Here is a 12494-nt window from a genome sequence, read left to right as displayed (position 1 = left end):
AAATATTCAAATTCGAGATAAAATAAATAAAAGCAGATTATCTTCACATTTAGGGAAATATAAAGAGTCACACTCCCGCTGATCCCAGACAAAACTCAAAGCGTTTGTACAGAAGAGAATATTTTAATAAACACACTTGTCAAATGAAAGGTTTGCTTCAGAGAGACGCTCATCAGGAAACAACTAAGACAGTGAACTGGAATGAGAAGTAACAGCATGTAAAAAAAAGGAAAAGAAAGGAAAGACTGAACAGCAGAAATACAATAGTTTGTGCAACAGCAAATACAGTTGAAGTATATACAAGCATATATTCTTTCACTGAACATTCAACAATAGCTTCAACTATGCATGGGGGCTGTGAGGACTTGGTCCTCTCTTTATGGGGACACTCGTGGCGTTATTCAGTCAACGCCATGTGCTCCAGTAAGTGCAGAGCAGATTTCTTTAAGAAACCCGCCGCTGAGTTTCTAAGTGCTACAGATGCAACACGTCACATGTTCAGGAGGTCAATGTGGAAACTAGAAACCCGCACTGTGATCGGACAACATTCAGAAGCCCAGAAGTGTTCAGCTCCTATCAAATAAAACGCACACCTCAGATACAGTCGGACGTAATGAGGAGAAATGTTGAGAACAATATCCAAGTTGAACAGCAAAGAGCTGATTTTTTTTTTTTTTTAAATACTGAAGACAAATAGTGTCACATTTAGAACACCGGCTGCTCTTTTAAAGATCAGCGCAGCCATCAAAATCATTACAAATTGAATGATTGTGTTACTTCGTTGCAGACTGTAATTACAGTACGTAAAGCCATTTCTATACTGTACTATAAACCCACTGTGTTTTCAAACGACAAGAGCTACATGCTGTAAAAACTCAGACTGAGATTCAACGTGTGTAAACATAAAGGAGGAATGATCCAGAGCTCAAACTGTAACAGACTTCAAACTTCCCCCTGAAAAGTGGCAGATACCACAAACTGCTCAGTAGGAATATTACAAGCTTTTTTTTTTTTTTTTTAAATTACTTTTCCAAATAATCGAACCGTTATCAACAGTCTGGAGGATTAAGGCCGAGTCTAAGGGGGTGGATCTAAAAGTGAAGCGTGGCCAGGAGGCCAGGTGATAGAAAAGCAAGGCTTGTGACCACAAAAGGTTGCTGGTTCAAACTCCAGTAACGTCCGAGGAAATGTTGGTGAAGAACACAAATAAATAAACACTCTTCCATTCTCTCACCACAGAGGACGCAGCGTGAGGCCAGCCTGATCACATCTGGAGTAAGGCCCGTCTTTCCACATCCTGTTTTTTTTTTTTTTTTTTAATTACTCCGCTTCCCTCTTTGGGGGATCACCATAAAATTCTTCTTTATAAAAGAAACATAAATTTGTACAAGTATTTACAAAAGGGGAGGAGGGGGAAACCAAGGCATTTAGTGTTTCTTTTCTACGATTATCCACCGAGATGTTGTTTCACATCCGTCAGCTCCTCATTCAGAACTTTTTACGAGTCCACTTGGAGTGTTTTTTCGCCACGGTGTCTAATATCTCAGCCCACTACCGTCTCAGGGTGTGTGTCCGGGGGCCAGCCCTAGTCCCTGAGTTATTAGTGTGTTCTCTCTTTAGCCCGTGCCGAGGATCTCAGCCAGAGTCTGAATCACTGGTGTCTGAGGACGAGGAGGAGGAGGAGGAGGAAGATGAGTCGGAGCTGGAGCTGCTGCCGCTGAGGCGCGCCGGCTGGGCGTGAGCCTCCACAGCGCTGGGCTTTTCCACTGAGGACACAACAATAAAGAGGAGTAAATAAATACGCACACACACCAGGTAGAGAACTGTTAACCCTCTCATCACCGGCAGGTTTAAAAGGCACGTTTTCTTTAAATGGCCAACATTACACATTTTACCAGAAACTGTATGAAAAGAACTTGTAGTCGGATTTCCAACGGTCTTTGAACTAATCATGTGTGAAGAACGCTTCTATCAGGAAAAGTAAGCAAATCTTATCTTAAAGTAGTGATGTTTCATCAAAATCCCTTTATTCTTCATGTTTCACTTAATATTTCGCATTACGTGACAAAGAATTAGCGACACTTCAAGTGAGCTGCAGGCTGCTGAGCTCAGACGACACATCTAAATAGCAACTTTGAAGGTGCGTGTGGTGTGCACGAGGAGGGTAAGGATGCTAGGCTCACCTTTAGGCTTCGCAGGTTTCTTGACAGAATTGAGTTGCCCACTGACATCTTGCAGCCTCTTCTCCAGCTCCCTCCTCTTCTCCAGAGTCAGCTCCTCTTTAGACTTCACCACGCCGCCTTTCTTTCCTGCTGCGGCTGAAAAAGACGACAGCGTTGTTTTTAGAGACCAGAGGTCCACGCGGTCATGCGGTCGCTAGTTGGGATTTAGGAAACCCTGCAGAACACCGGGTTGGCATAGCTAATTCAGTCGCATGATGCGACCCAACCAAGCGCTGTGCTGCCAGACTCTACACACCAACTTAGCAGATGCATAATCAACTTTCCGCATCACTGTTAAAGGAGCTTATCCAGCAGTGTTTACTCAGGAGGAAAACGAGCCCTCCTCTCCCTTCTGTGTGTCACTGAGACGCACTGAGGAAACAAAGTCAGGTGCATTAACTGGCTGAGAAAACAACATAGCATGCCTTAGTATTATTATTACTACTAAGCAGGTTGTTTTAATGGCTAGTTCAACAAATCTCGCTTCAGAATAATGCACAGCGCTGTGTGTTTTGTTTGTGTTTGGAGTCGCGGCGCTGTCCGTAGCACTGATGACAGAGAGACACGGTTTCTCATCCGGTTTGCTTTTTTCGTGGTTGTAAATGGAACTTTCCGTCCTAATTCCATTCTCCACATTGTTGCGGTCCACAGACAGAAGGGAAACGACAGGGAAGAGGACGGACAGTCAACTAGAGACAGAGACGCAAGCCGCCAACAGCTGTTACAGCAACACAAACAGCTGTTTTGCACCCCACCCCCCCCAGCTGATTTTTAGAGAATGGTTCATAAATTCAAAATATATCTAGCGCTCTAACAGCGCTACGTTCTTATGAGAGTGCTCCGATTAATAAACGTAGGCCTATTCTTTTATTATGAAACAGCAATGTTGTTATTTATGAACGATCCTTTACATCATGACCACAATTTCCACTCACTGAGACAATTAGACTGTGAGATCGTCAGTAATAAATAAATAGATGTTGGCTGGTCTGAGCTCTGTGTAAACCAAACAAAAGTCAAGTGTCAGTCAGTATTGTCTGTCTTACAGCTGTACCACACAACGTACTTCTGAAATCTATGTAAAACGCTTCAGAACTGTTAACACTGAGCCAGAAGAAATATGGAATATATCATGTAACCCGAATCCCGGACTATTTTTGATTTAAATTAAAAATACTATTAATATCTGCCATGGTGGCAAGTGAACGTTTACCCGCCCAAGCCAATCTTTCCGCTGTATTTGACAGGTTTTCATTCCAACGGTTGAAACGAGCGAATCGATCACAGAGAAATACATTTTAGCTGCAAAAGTCTCATTTACCTTGTTCGCCGTACGGCTTACGGGGCTTCTTCCTCAGACAGGTCATGACGTAGCGCTCCAGCTCCTTCAGCGTTGACGGCTTCAGCGTCTCAAAGTCGATCTCGATCTCCTCCGGGTTGGTGTCCCTCAGTGACGGCTCCCTGGACTGGATGATGTGGACCACGCGACCCAGCTTCTCCCCCGGCAGCTTGTTGATGTCGAGGCTCAGCTGGCGCTTCTCGTCGTAGGACATGGGCACGATCTCCTCCTCTTCCTCGGAGTCGTAGTGCGGCAGCATGGAGGTGGGCGGAGGAGGAGGAGGGTAGAACGGCTTCTTTGTGGTCCTGCAGAATCAAGAGGAAGTGAGACAGTCAGGACAGAAGGCCATCATTGTCAGCTGCTTGACATATTCCTATTAAAGATAAACGATTATGTTTGTGTGTTATTTTACATTTACAAGCTTTAAAAAAACTCTTGATGTGAAGAGGAGGAGCAGTTTGATGCTAATCTGCTGCGGTGGGTACTTGACTACTAACTTGCTGTTCTTGTTACTCTTCTTCCCCTGGCTCTTCTTGGGCTGGGAGCCGCCTGCTCTGGCAGACTTTGTTTTCAGGATCTTGCCGGGCATCTTCCATTCCTCAGAGTCCGCTCGGCTTCTGACAGCTCGACTGCGCTTCTCCAGCTTCTTCTTTTTCTTCTTCTCCTTCTCCTTCTCCTTTTTGTCCTTCTTCTCCTTCTTCTTCTTGGCCTTGATGATGGGGCCTTGGGAGAGGGCAGCCAGCTGCTCGTGCATGGCTTTGAGCTGATTGGAAAAGAAAAAAAAATCAATGAATTAACGCTTGTTGTGAAAAAACCCTTTTTGGAGACCCGGATGAATAAGAAGTACCGGGGGGGGGGGGGGGACTTACTTGTGTGCACACCTGGTCCTGTAACTCAGCCAAGCGGTTCGCTCGCTCTTCCTCGCTGTCTGAGTTGGGGCTGCTCTCGCTCTCCTCGCTCTCGCTGCTGGGCTCGCTCTCGGAGGTGGAGGACGAGGAGGACGAGGAGGAGGAAGAGGAGGACGAGGAGGACGTCGGGTGGCCACTCAGCGACATCGCTGTGTGATCCATGTGCGGCTCGTCTGGCATCTTGGCAAAACGGAACTCGAACACATCCTGGGGACGGCCCAAATCAAGAGAGAAATTAACCGTCACAGAAAAGAGTTTCCTCACAGCCCGCTGCCCTTTTTGTTTCAGTGCGATTATCCCAACGGGAGGGTTAGGACAGCTGGGCTCACCTGCAGCTTCCGGGCCATGCCCACGACATCGTGGTCCGGTGGGTTGTACTTGTAGCAGTTGGAGAACATGAGTCTGACGTCGCTGGCAAACTGTTGCGCGTCCCTGTACTCACGACAGTCCATCTTCCTCTGATGAAGAGACAGGAGAGGACAACTTTAGAGCTTCAACCGCACCTTCAGGAGGTTTCATCAGCGTTTGTGTTTCTTAATAATTTGCAATACACTGCATATTTTCAGCCCCAATGCCTCTGTGTTCATCATCACAGTGTGTTAAGATTTAAAATAAGGACATTAAGAGATCTAAAACCACTTTGCTGTGTAATCAGCAACACAATAGGAGCTCTAACAATGGTCCATTAGTCTTTCCACATGTTAAAGGCATATGAGGAGTCACCTTGATGTTGCTGAGGTCCACGGGACACTTAATGATGTCATGATAGTCGTGGAGTCCCAGTGCAGCTGCGTCCACAGGCGTGTAGAAAGGCCAGGCGTACGCAGCGTGCTTCTTCGACAAAATGTCCTTCAGCAGCCCGCTGCAGTACCTCAGCTGAGGGCTGAGCTTGCTCTTCTTAGAGGGCTGAGCCTGCACGGAGTCAGGCAAGTCCTTCTTGGGGGGTTTGATGGGACGCCCGCTGCCCACTCTGCGTCCGCCGCCTGCCATCATCGGCTGGAGCAGGACGGGACCTCCGGGGCTCCTGACCAGGCCCATCCCAGGTGGGGTCTCCAGGCCCATGCCCCCCATGGAGGAGATGGTGTGCATGGAGGTGTCGTGGACCTGACCCCCGTGGCCTCCTTTCCCCAAGCCCACCATGTGCGTTGGTCCCGACATGCCCACAGTCAAGCCCATGGTGGAGGGGGTGGTGGTGTCTGCCTTACGTTTTACACCTTTTTTCTACAAATAAAGGAGGTTGGAAGTCACAATATACTCAGTATTGTGGCTTTATTCCAATCCCTTTCATACTTGTAATTCAACACATTTTTTTCCTACAACAAAAATGCTGAATATTTTGATATTTTATTTTCACAATAGGCACTCATATCTGTATTGCTTCTGACTTTCAAGATGCCTAAATGTTTCTGGACATTTGTGTTTTTGTAGAGAATATTAATTGAACATAATAAATCCTCACTTACTGGTCTTGTTTGACTTTTATTATACATGTATAGACGACCAGACACTCTTTTGTTGTAGGGCTGTACCGAATGTTGTTGTTGTTTTTTACATTCAAAGCTTCTATTGATCTTTACGAATATCTATCATCATCATTTATGACGTCATCACCATTCAAAAAAAAATCCCGGAACAAAATCCTCAATTTAAACAAAATGATTCAACAAAAAAAAAATACTCCTTTTTTTTTTTTTTTAATCAACTTTATTTAAAGAATATAATCCATCAGTTTTGCCAACATAAAAACAGCTAGAGGACTGAGCGCGGTGGCAGTCGCTGTGTGTTTGACAGACAAAGAGAGAGAGAGGTGAAGAGAAGGGGGAGAGGAGGCCATGTTTTTCTAAGTTATCAATAAATAACTTGGAACGCTGCTTCGTCACCCGCCCGCCTGAACCTTTTCTAGTAAGCTTACCACTGGAATATAATTATAAAAATAATGTCATGCTAATAACAATAGTGCAGCATGATCTTTATCTGCAACTGAATGAATGGAAATGCAGAAAAAAAAAAAGAAAAAGAAAAAAAAAAAGAAGCTGAGCAGCATTCGAATGCCAACGTTATGAATGAAGCTTCAATCTATTCAGTGCAGCACTAGATTGTTCCATCTACCTTGGTTGTGGGCTGTGTAGGAGGCAGGCCCATGATGGTGGCCGGTGGCAGGCTTTTGGTCACCACGGTCTGGGGAGAGCTGGCCAGCATGGACTCGCCCGTGTCCGAGGAAGACGGGGAGTAGGCTGACTGGGACACCGCCGGCACCTGCTGAGCCCTCGCTGGCGAGACATGAATATTCAACATTAGTGATGGAATTCAGCCACAGAACGACCGGTTCTGTCTAGAATCACTGGAGACGTGCGCGGCTTTCTACGTGGCTTCAACCATTAACGCTACTTTTACATGATGCATCAAAAGGAAGACATTTAGTATCACCGCTGAGCTGCATGTGAGCGTGGAAGTCTTAACAAAACGTTTCTTCTAGTAGTGAACAAAACAACAACAACAGCAATAGAAACAGCGTCATTTAAATTCTAACTTACAGCTAGACTTGCGGCCTCTTCCTCGGCCGTTCTTGCTTCGAGGAGCTGGAGGAGGCAGCTCTACTTCGTCCTCGGGCATCTGGGCCACTTTTTGGAGGAAGATCTTCTCTAAGGGCTGAGCCATCAGCACGATGTCATCCGTCGGCTAGCAAAGGAAATAATAAATAAAAAAACATTAGCACACTGAAAAGATGCCATTACAGTTCAGCTACAGAACAGTTCTTTTGACATTCATTTGATTTCATTTCAATATACTTTTTAATCAGTTTTAATGATTAGCTGATTAATTCAGCAGCAGAGTTAAAACATCAATATTTATACCGAACATTTGCTCGACAAAACTTCACAAATACTTGCAACTTGTCCTCAGGTTTGTCATTTATTCTGACATATTACAAATGAAATGTAAAAACAGTGATATATGGATGAAGCTTATGGTGAAATCTTCGGTGATGCTAAGATAGAATCAAAGTTTTGGGGATTCTCTGCATCTACATCTACCACTTAGACACCCATTGACCAAGACACCTGGATTTACATCTCCAGAGCAGTTGTCTGATTTGTAAAAAAATAATGTGGTCATGAATCTGCACTAAATCTGTAAAGGCAGCAGTTTCATTTTCCCTCTTGTGTTATTACGTAGGAAAAACATCCCAGATGCAAAGTGTTGGATGACCGTTTTCTTACGGGTAATCAAGAAAAGGTTGAAAAACGTTCCCTCTCTCACACTGTTAAGAAAACCCCTGAGAGAACACCTGGGTCTGGGTCTGGGTCTGGGTCTAGACCTGGGTCTGGACCTGTCCCGAGAGCCTTGAGCTTTAAATAACCCTGTATTATTCCTGCTGTGAGAGAGAGTGGTGCCATCTTATTAAGGCTGCAGCGAGAGGGGAAAACACGATGGATAAAGATCTGTTTTGTACCTTTTAACCTACCTTGTTGTAGATGTAGCAGTTGGTGAACATTGTGTTGAAGTCCTGTATGCACTCACTAGCACTGCGGTAGAAGCTGTTCTCCAGGCGCTTTTTGATGGTTCCCATGTCCATGGGTTGTTTGATGATTTTATGGTAATCCTGAAAAAAAGGCAGAACAATAGACGGAGGAGTGAAACATGTGTAGAGCCTTTTTTATTTTTTCTAGAAATGAAACCAGGACTTGTGGAGCATGTTGAACTCAGGCTGAGACGTTAATTGTATTCAAGAGGAGAATGCCATTTAAAAAAACGCAAAAGCTGCAATAAAGAACGTTTTTTTTTTACACGACGCCATCAAGAGGGTCGGAAACACCTTTGTGTGCACAGACGCTGCCCTACGCTCCACGTGACATGTCTGAATGAGAGTAGATGAAGAAAAAAACTTGATGCTCGCAGCACAGCTGTGTGAAAATGGCCACGGACGGGTTTACGTGCGATCCGCAGGTTTACATATAACATTATTGTAAGAGTAGCGTAGCTCCTTTTGGGGAACAGCTCAGTGTGTAGCGAGTGGGGGGGGACAGAGAGAGAGAGAGAGAGACAAAGAGAGAGAGAGAGAGAGAGACAGTGGCTGCGCTGAGAGCAGTTCGGCGATGGGAGCAGAGAAGAAATTAAAAGTAAAGTTGTGAAGCGGTAAATGTATCTTTCAGTTCGTCCATGAATCAACGCTGCAGCTCCTCAACACATTGAAGGCTTCAGGTTAAAAGTTATAACATTCTACTGTGATTAATGTTTTTTTCAATTCAATAGATAAATAAAGAATTAATCTAATTTCATCATAACACGTAGGCCTGGCCTACATGAAGCAGCAGTTAATATGTTGACTGCATCCATTCTTGCGGTAGTCGCCCGTTAGAAAGATGTATTGCTTGTGTATAGTGAATTATACAAAGAGATGAGGAACTACAGGCACCGCAATGAGTTGCAGAAACATAAATCAAACTCGACAAAATGAAAGTGAACGTGTTTCAGTCGTAACTCACCGGCAGGTTGAGCCTGTAGGCATCCACCGGCTCACGGAAAGGCCAGGAGAACTGGTGCCTCCACAGGTACTTCATCAGGGTCCTCTGGAGGAACTGCAGCTGGTTGGTCAAGCGGCCCGGCCGGCTGGGATCGTTCACCGCGGGCTGTGGTGGGACGGGAGGACCCTGAGGCATCGTGAGCGGCAGAGACGGGCTCTCAAAGTCCTCGTAGAGCAGGGAGGGCTTGCGAATGCGTTTTCCCGAACTACTGTGTTGGTCCATTCCGCCACTGGACAACCCGACCAGAGAGAGGAGGGGAGGAGCCAGAGAGAGAGGACGGGGAGGAGCCAGAGAGAGGATGGGGAGGAGACAGAGAGAGATTAATTAAAATCGATAACAGTGATTGACATTTTGACAGGAAATGGCACTTTAAGTTAACTGTGCTGTTTGACCTTTGACATCTTTGCCATCGATTCACCGAACTTCCCACCTGCTCCCATGAACGCATGCACTCATGTAAAATCTGCTAATGTCAAAAGGCGCAGACTGTACATGCATGCTTCATTCACGCGACCCTCGACCTGTGAAACTATGGCTCTGGACTGCCAGTCAGTGAACCGTCCTCTAGGAAACTAGACTCTATCAACGGGCTGCTACTTTTAGCACAGTCATGGGAACCGCCGTCGCACGGCTCCTCACCAGCTAACAAACATTCACTCATAATATGGCTGGGTGATAAGAAGCAGGTTGTTGTTTTTTTTACTTTGGCTCATAAATATATCATAAATCATGGGTAAAATAATAAGGTTTAACATCAACTCCATGCCTGAAATGAAATGAATCTCTGTATTTTTCAAAGGCTGTTGACAAAAGCGATGAGGTCTGAACCAGATGATACTTCAGATACTGTGATTGTAAACGGATACAAACAGAAGGGGCCTCGGGTCTTCTCTGCTTCCGACCAAGCTTTGGGGGGAATCTACATGAAAGCTAAATCACTCAAGTCACTAGTATGTAGAGATTTCTGCTGGAAGAATTGAACTTGCTTTCTCATAAACACACAGGGAAGAAAGAAGGAAACTTGCTGCTCAACAAAACCGTTGGAGGCTGTGTGAAAGCACGTAGGCTGACCAAAGGCACATTTTCTGAAAGTGTACAAAGATAAGGACATACCGGGAAAATGTTAATGCAGTTGGTAAAATATTTTGGATATGAATTCCCAAATACCTACCCTGTGATGTACTTAGGGACCTTAATTTAAAAAGGTACACGTTATCCACAAAATGACCATTCGTATATCAGTTACTCACCCGGTGTTACCTTGAATACTTGAAGAAAACTTATGAACAAACAGTCTCAAGTTTGTAAACTTTTGGTTTTGCTGTTGTTGAACACGGACCTCATTTACTTCAATTCAACAAGATTCTCCCCCGTTTATTGGTTACTCCGTTAACCATAGAGGCAAGATTTCTTCAAGGATTGAAGGTAACACAAGGTGAGTACTTGATATACAAATGGAGGGTGAGAAGTATTCCTTTATCTACTTGACTTAAGTTTGAAACAAAACATTATCTTATGGTTTAACACTCCAAACAGGATCAGTGGCTGGACATTTGTTCATAACATTTTTGTTATGGAAAAGATGACATCGCTATTAACACACAGTTAAGAAGGTAAATCTCACCCCGGAGTTCAGGACACACACTTGCCCCACTGACACACTCACTGTGTGTGTATCAGTCAGAATCCCAGCAACACAAACAACGGCTGAATGCATTAGCATTGAGAAAAGTACCAGGAGCCATTGTGTGGTGAATACACTTCAGTATCAACTTACAGACAAATATATTTGAAGACTTAAGCTTTTTTGGAATACGAATCAAGTAATGTAACTGCAAATTAGCTGTGTATATATATATATATATATATATATATTTTTCCAGTTGTTTTTAATCTCTTTTTGTTGTGGGTGTTTCTGCTTAATATTTTCGGGTGCACCAAAGCAACATGTCGGTTCACCACAGACAAAAAAGGTAATAACTCTTTAAAATCATTGTTTTACCACAACACCCCAAAGGAGCCACAGAGCTCACCAATGTGGCTTAAACACGACAAAAAACAAGATGATTAAAAAAAAACAAGCTCTGGCAAACAGTTGACAGTGTTTAAAAGTCAACAATGCATGTTTAAAACATAACACTGTTGGGGAAAAAATGGAGTCATGAATATATATATTATCTTCAATGATATATAAAGTCACTTGAGTCTTTATGGTGTTTCTTTATTTCATAACATACTATTGTGTTATTAACACTAATGCAGCTTCGTTGTGTCAACCTGCACTGAATCAACGCTTCTTCTACACAACATGCATTAACATTAATACGCATACAGCAGAAACTACGCAATATCTTTACAATTGAATTAAGACAATTAAAGAAAAGTCAAGACTCCTTGGATTTTAAACCCTGACATCCGGTGATCGCGTGGTTCTGACGCCCCGCCCTCGCTGTTTGTAAACACTGCTTCACAATGACATACACTAGGACGGCGGTAAGCGATTTTATATAAAAACAAGACATCTTCATTCAACGGTGCATCTTTAGAATAAAAAGGTCAAACTGTTAGCCTGCTTGGTGGATCCCAGTAATTTCGCCACATGCATACAAACGTATAATAATCACCGGTACAGTAGCCTTGAAGCTAAGCTAACAGCTAAGCGTCACCGGGACTGCAACAATGACTGACTGATCAGTTCATTTTAGGGCTGCTTTATTTGCATTAGCACACGCTGTGTGTAATATGCATGCTGGGTAATATTTACTACCAGTTAATACCTTGCGAGATAGTCACGTGAACCTCGATATTAGCATTAGCAGAGGTGTCTGGGCGATGAATGAAACCAACGGACAGAAAGCCGGGGCTGCAGCTGTCAAGCTAGCGGTTGTTGTCGTGAGGCTAACGGTAACTAACGTTAACTAACGTAAGCTAACGTTTTGTGGTGATATTTTTACGTTACGTTTTTCCTCCGTCTATCGGGGGCATTGCTCAAAATGACTGCGGGGCTTTTTACCTGTCGTGATGCAGGTTGACGGCCGCTTCCATCGGGCAGAAGAAGGCGGAGTGTTTATTACAAATCCAAATTTGTGTTGTTCTGTTGACGCTGCACTTCCACCGAAAGTCCACTGTGCACAACTCCGCAATGAAATGGCGCCTTCCCGCTTCCGCTTGACGCTATATAAACCCACGACGTGGCAGTGACGCGTATTTCCGGTCACGTTAGGGGTGACTCTGCGCTCTTATTGGCTGCGACCACACGTCTGTCAAACTTGAGCACATAGCCAAGCACCTCCCTGGTTCCGTACATGTTGTACTCTGCCATGTTTGAAAACAATGGATTTATTCAGTTTTTAGATTTTGGCTTCTAAGTATTCATTATTACGGCTTTACTTTTGACAGACACGCGTCATTCTGTCTGCAGGGAATGATGTCATGTGTTATGTTATCTGCAGTGTTTGGGGTTGCTGGTGCAGGTCCTCTCTGCCTTAAAAAACCCTTC

At 44.3% G+C, this 12494-nt stretch overlaps 1 protein-coding gene across 1 annotated transcript; it reads right to left on the bottom strand.

Moving 5' to 3' along the window:
- Window positions 1-116: 116 nt before the first annotated feature.
- On the bottom strand, window positions 117-12136 carry brd2b (bromodomain containing 2b). The gene is made up of 12 exons (XM_079165105.1): window positions 12009-12136; window positions 8957-9224; window positions 7936-8073; window positions 7004-7148; window positions 6579-6739; window positions 5193-5690; window positions 4799-4927; window positions 4431-4676; window positions 4059-4324; window positions 3544-3866; window positions 2184-2318; window positions 117-1766 (listed from the first exon to the last, which is right to left on the bottom strand). Exons 1-12 carry the CDS (start codon window positions 12038-12040, stop codon window positions 1636-1638), a joined length of 2472 nt encoding a protein of 823 aa, XP_079021231.1. The 5' UTR covers window positions 12041-12136; the 3' UTR covers window positions 117-1635.
- Between the last annotated feature and the right edge of the window lie 358 nt (window positions 12137-12494).

This window comes from Pholis gunnellus (assembly GCF_910591455.1).
Source record: "Pholis gunnellus genome assembly, chromosome: 8".
Lineage (NCBI taxonomy): Eukaryota > Metazoa > Chordata > Actinopteri > Perciformes > Pholidae > Pholis > Pholis gunnellus.
This window is presented reverse-complemented; position numbering and strand designations above follow the sequence as displayed.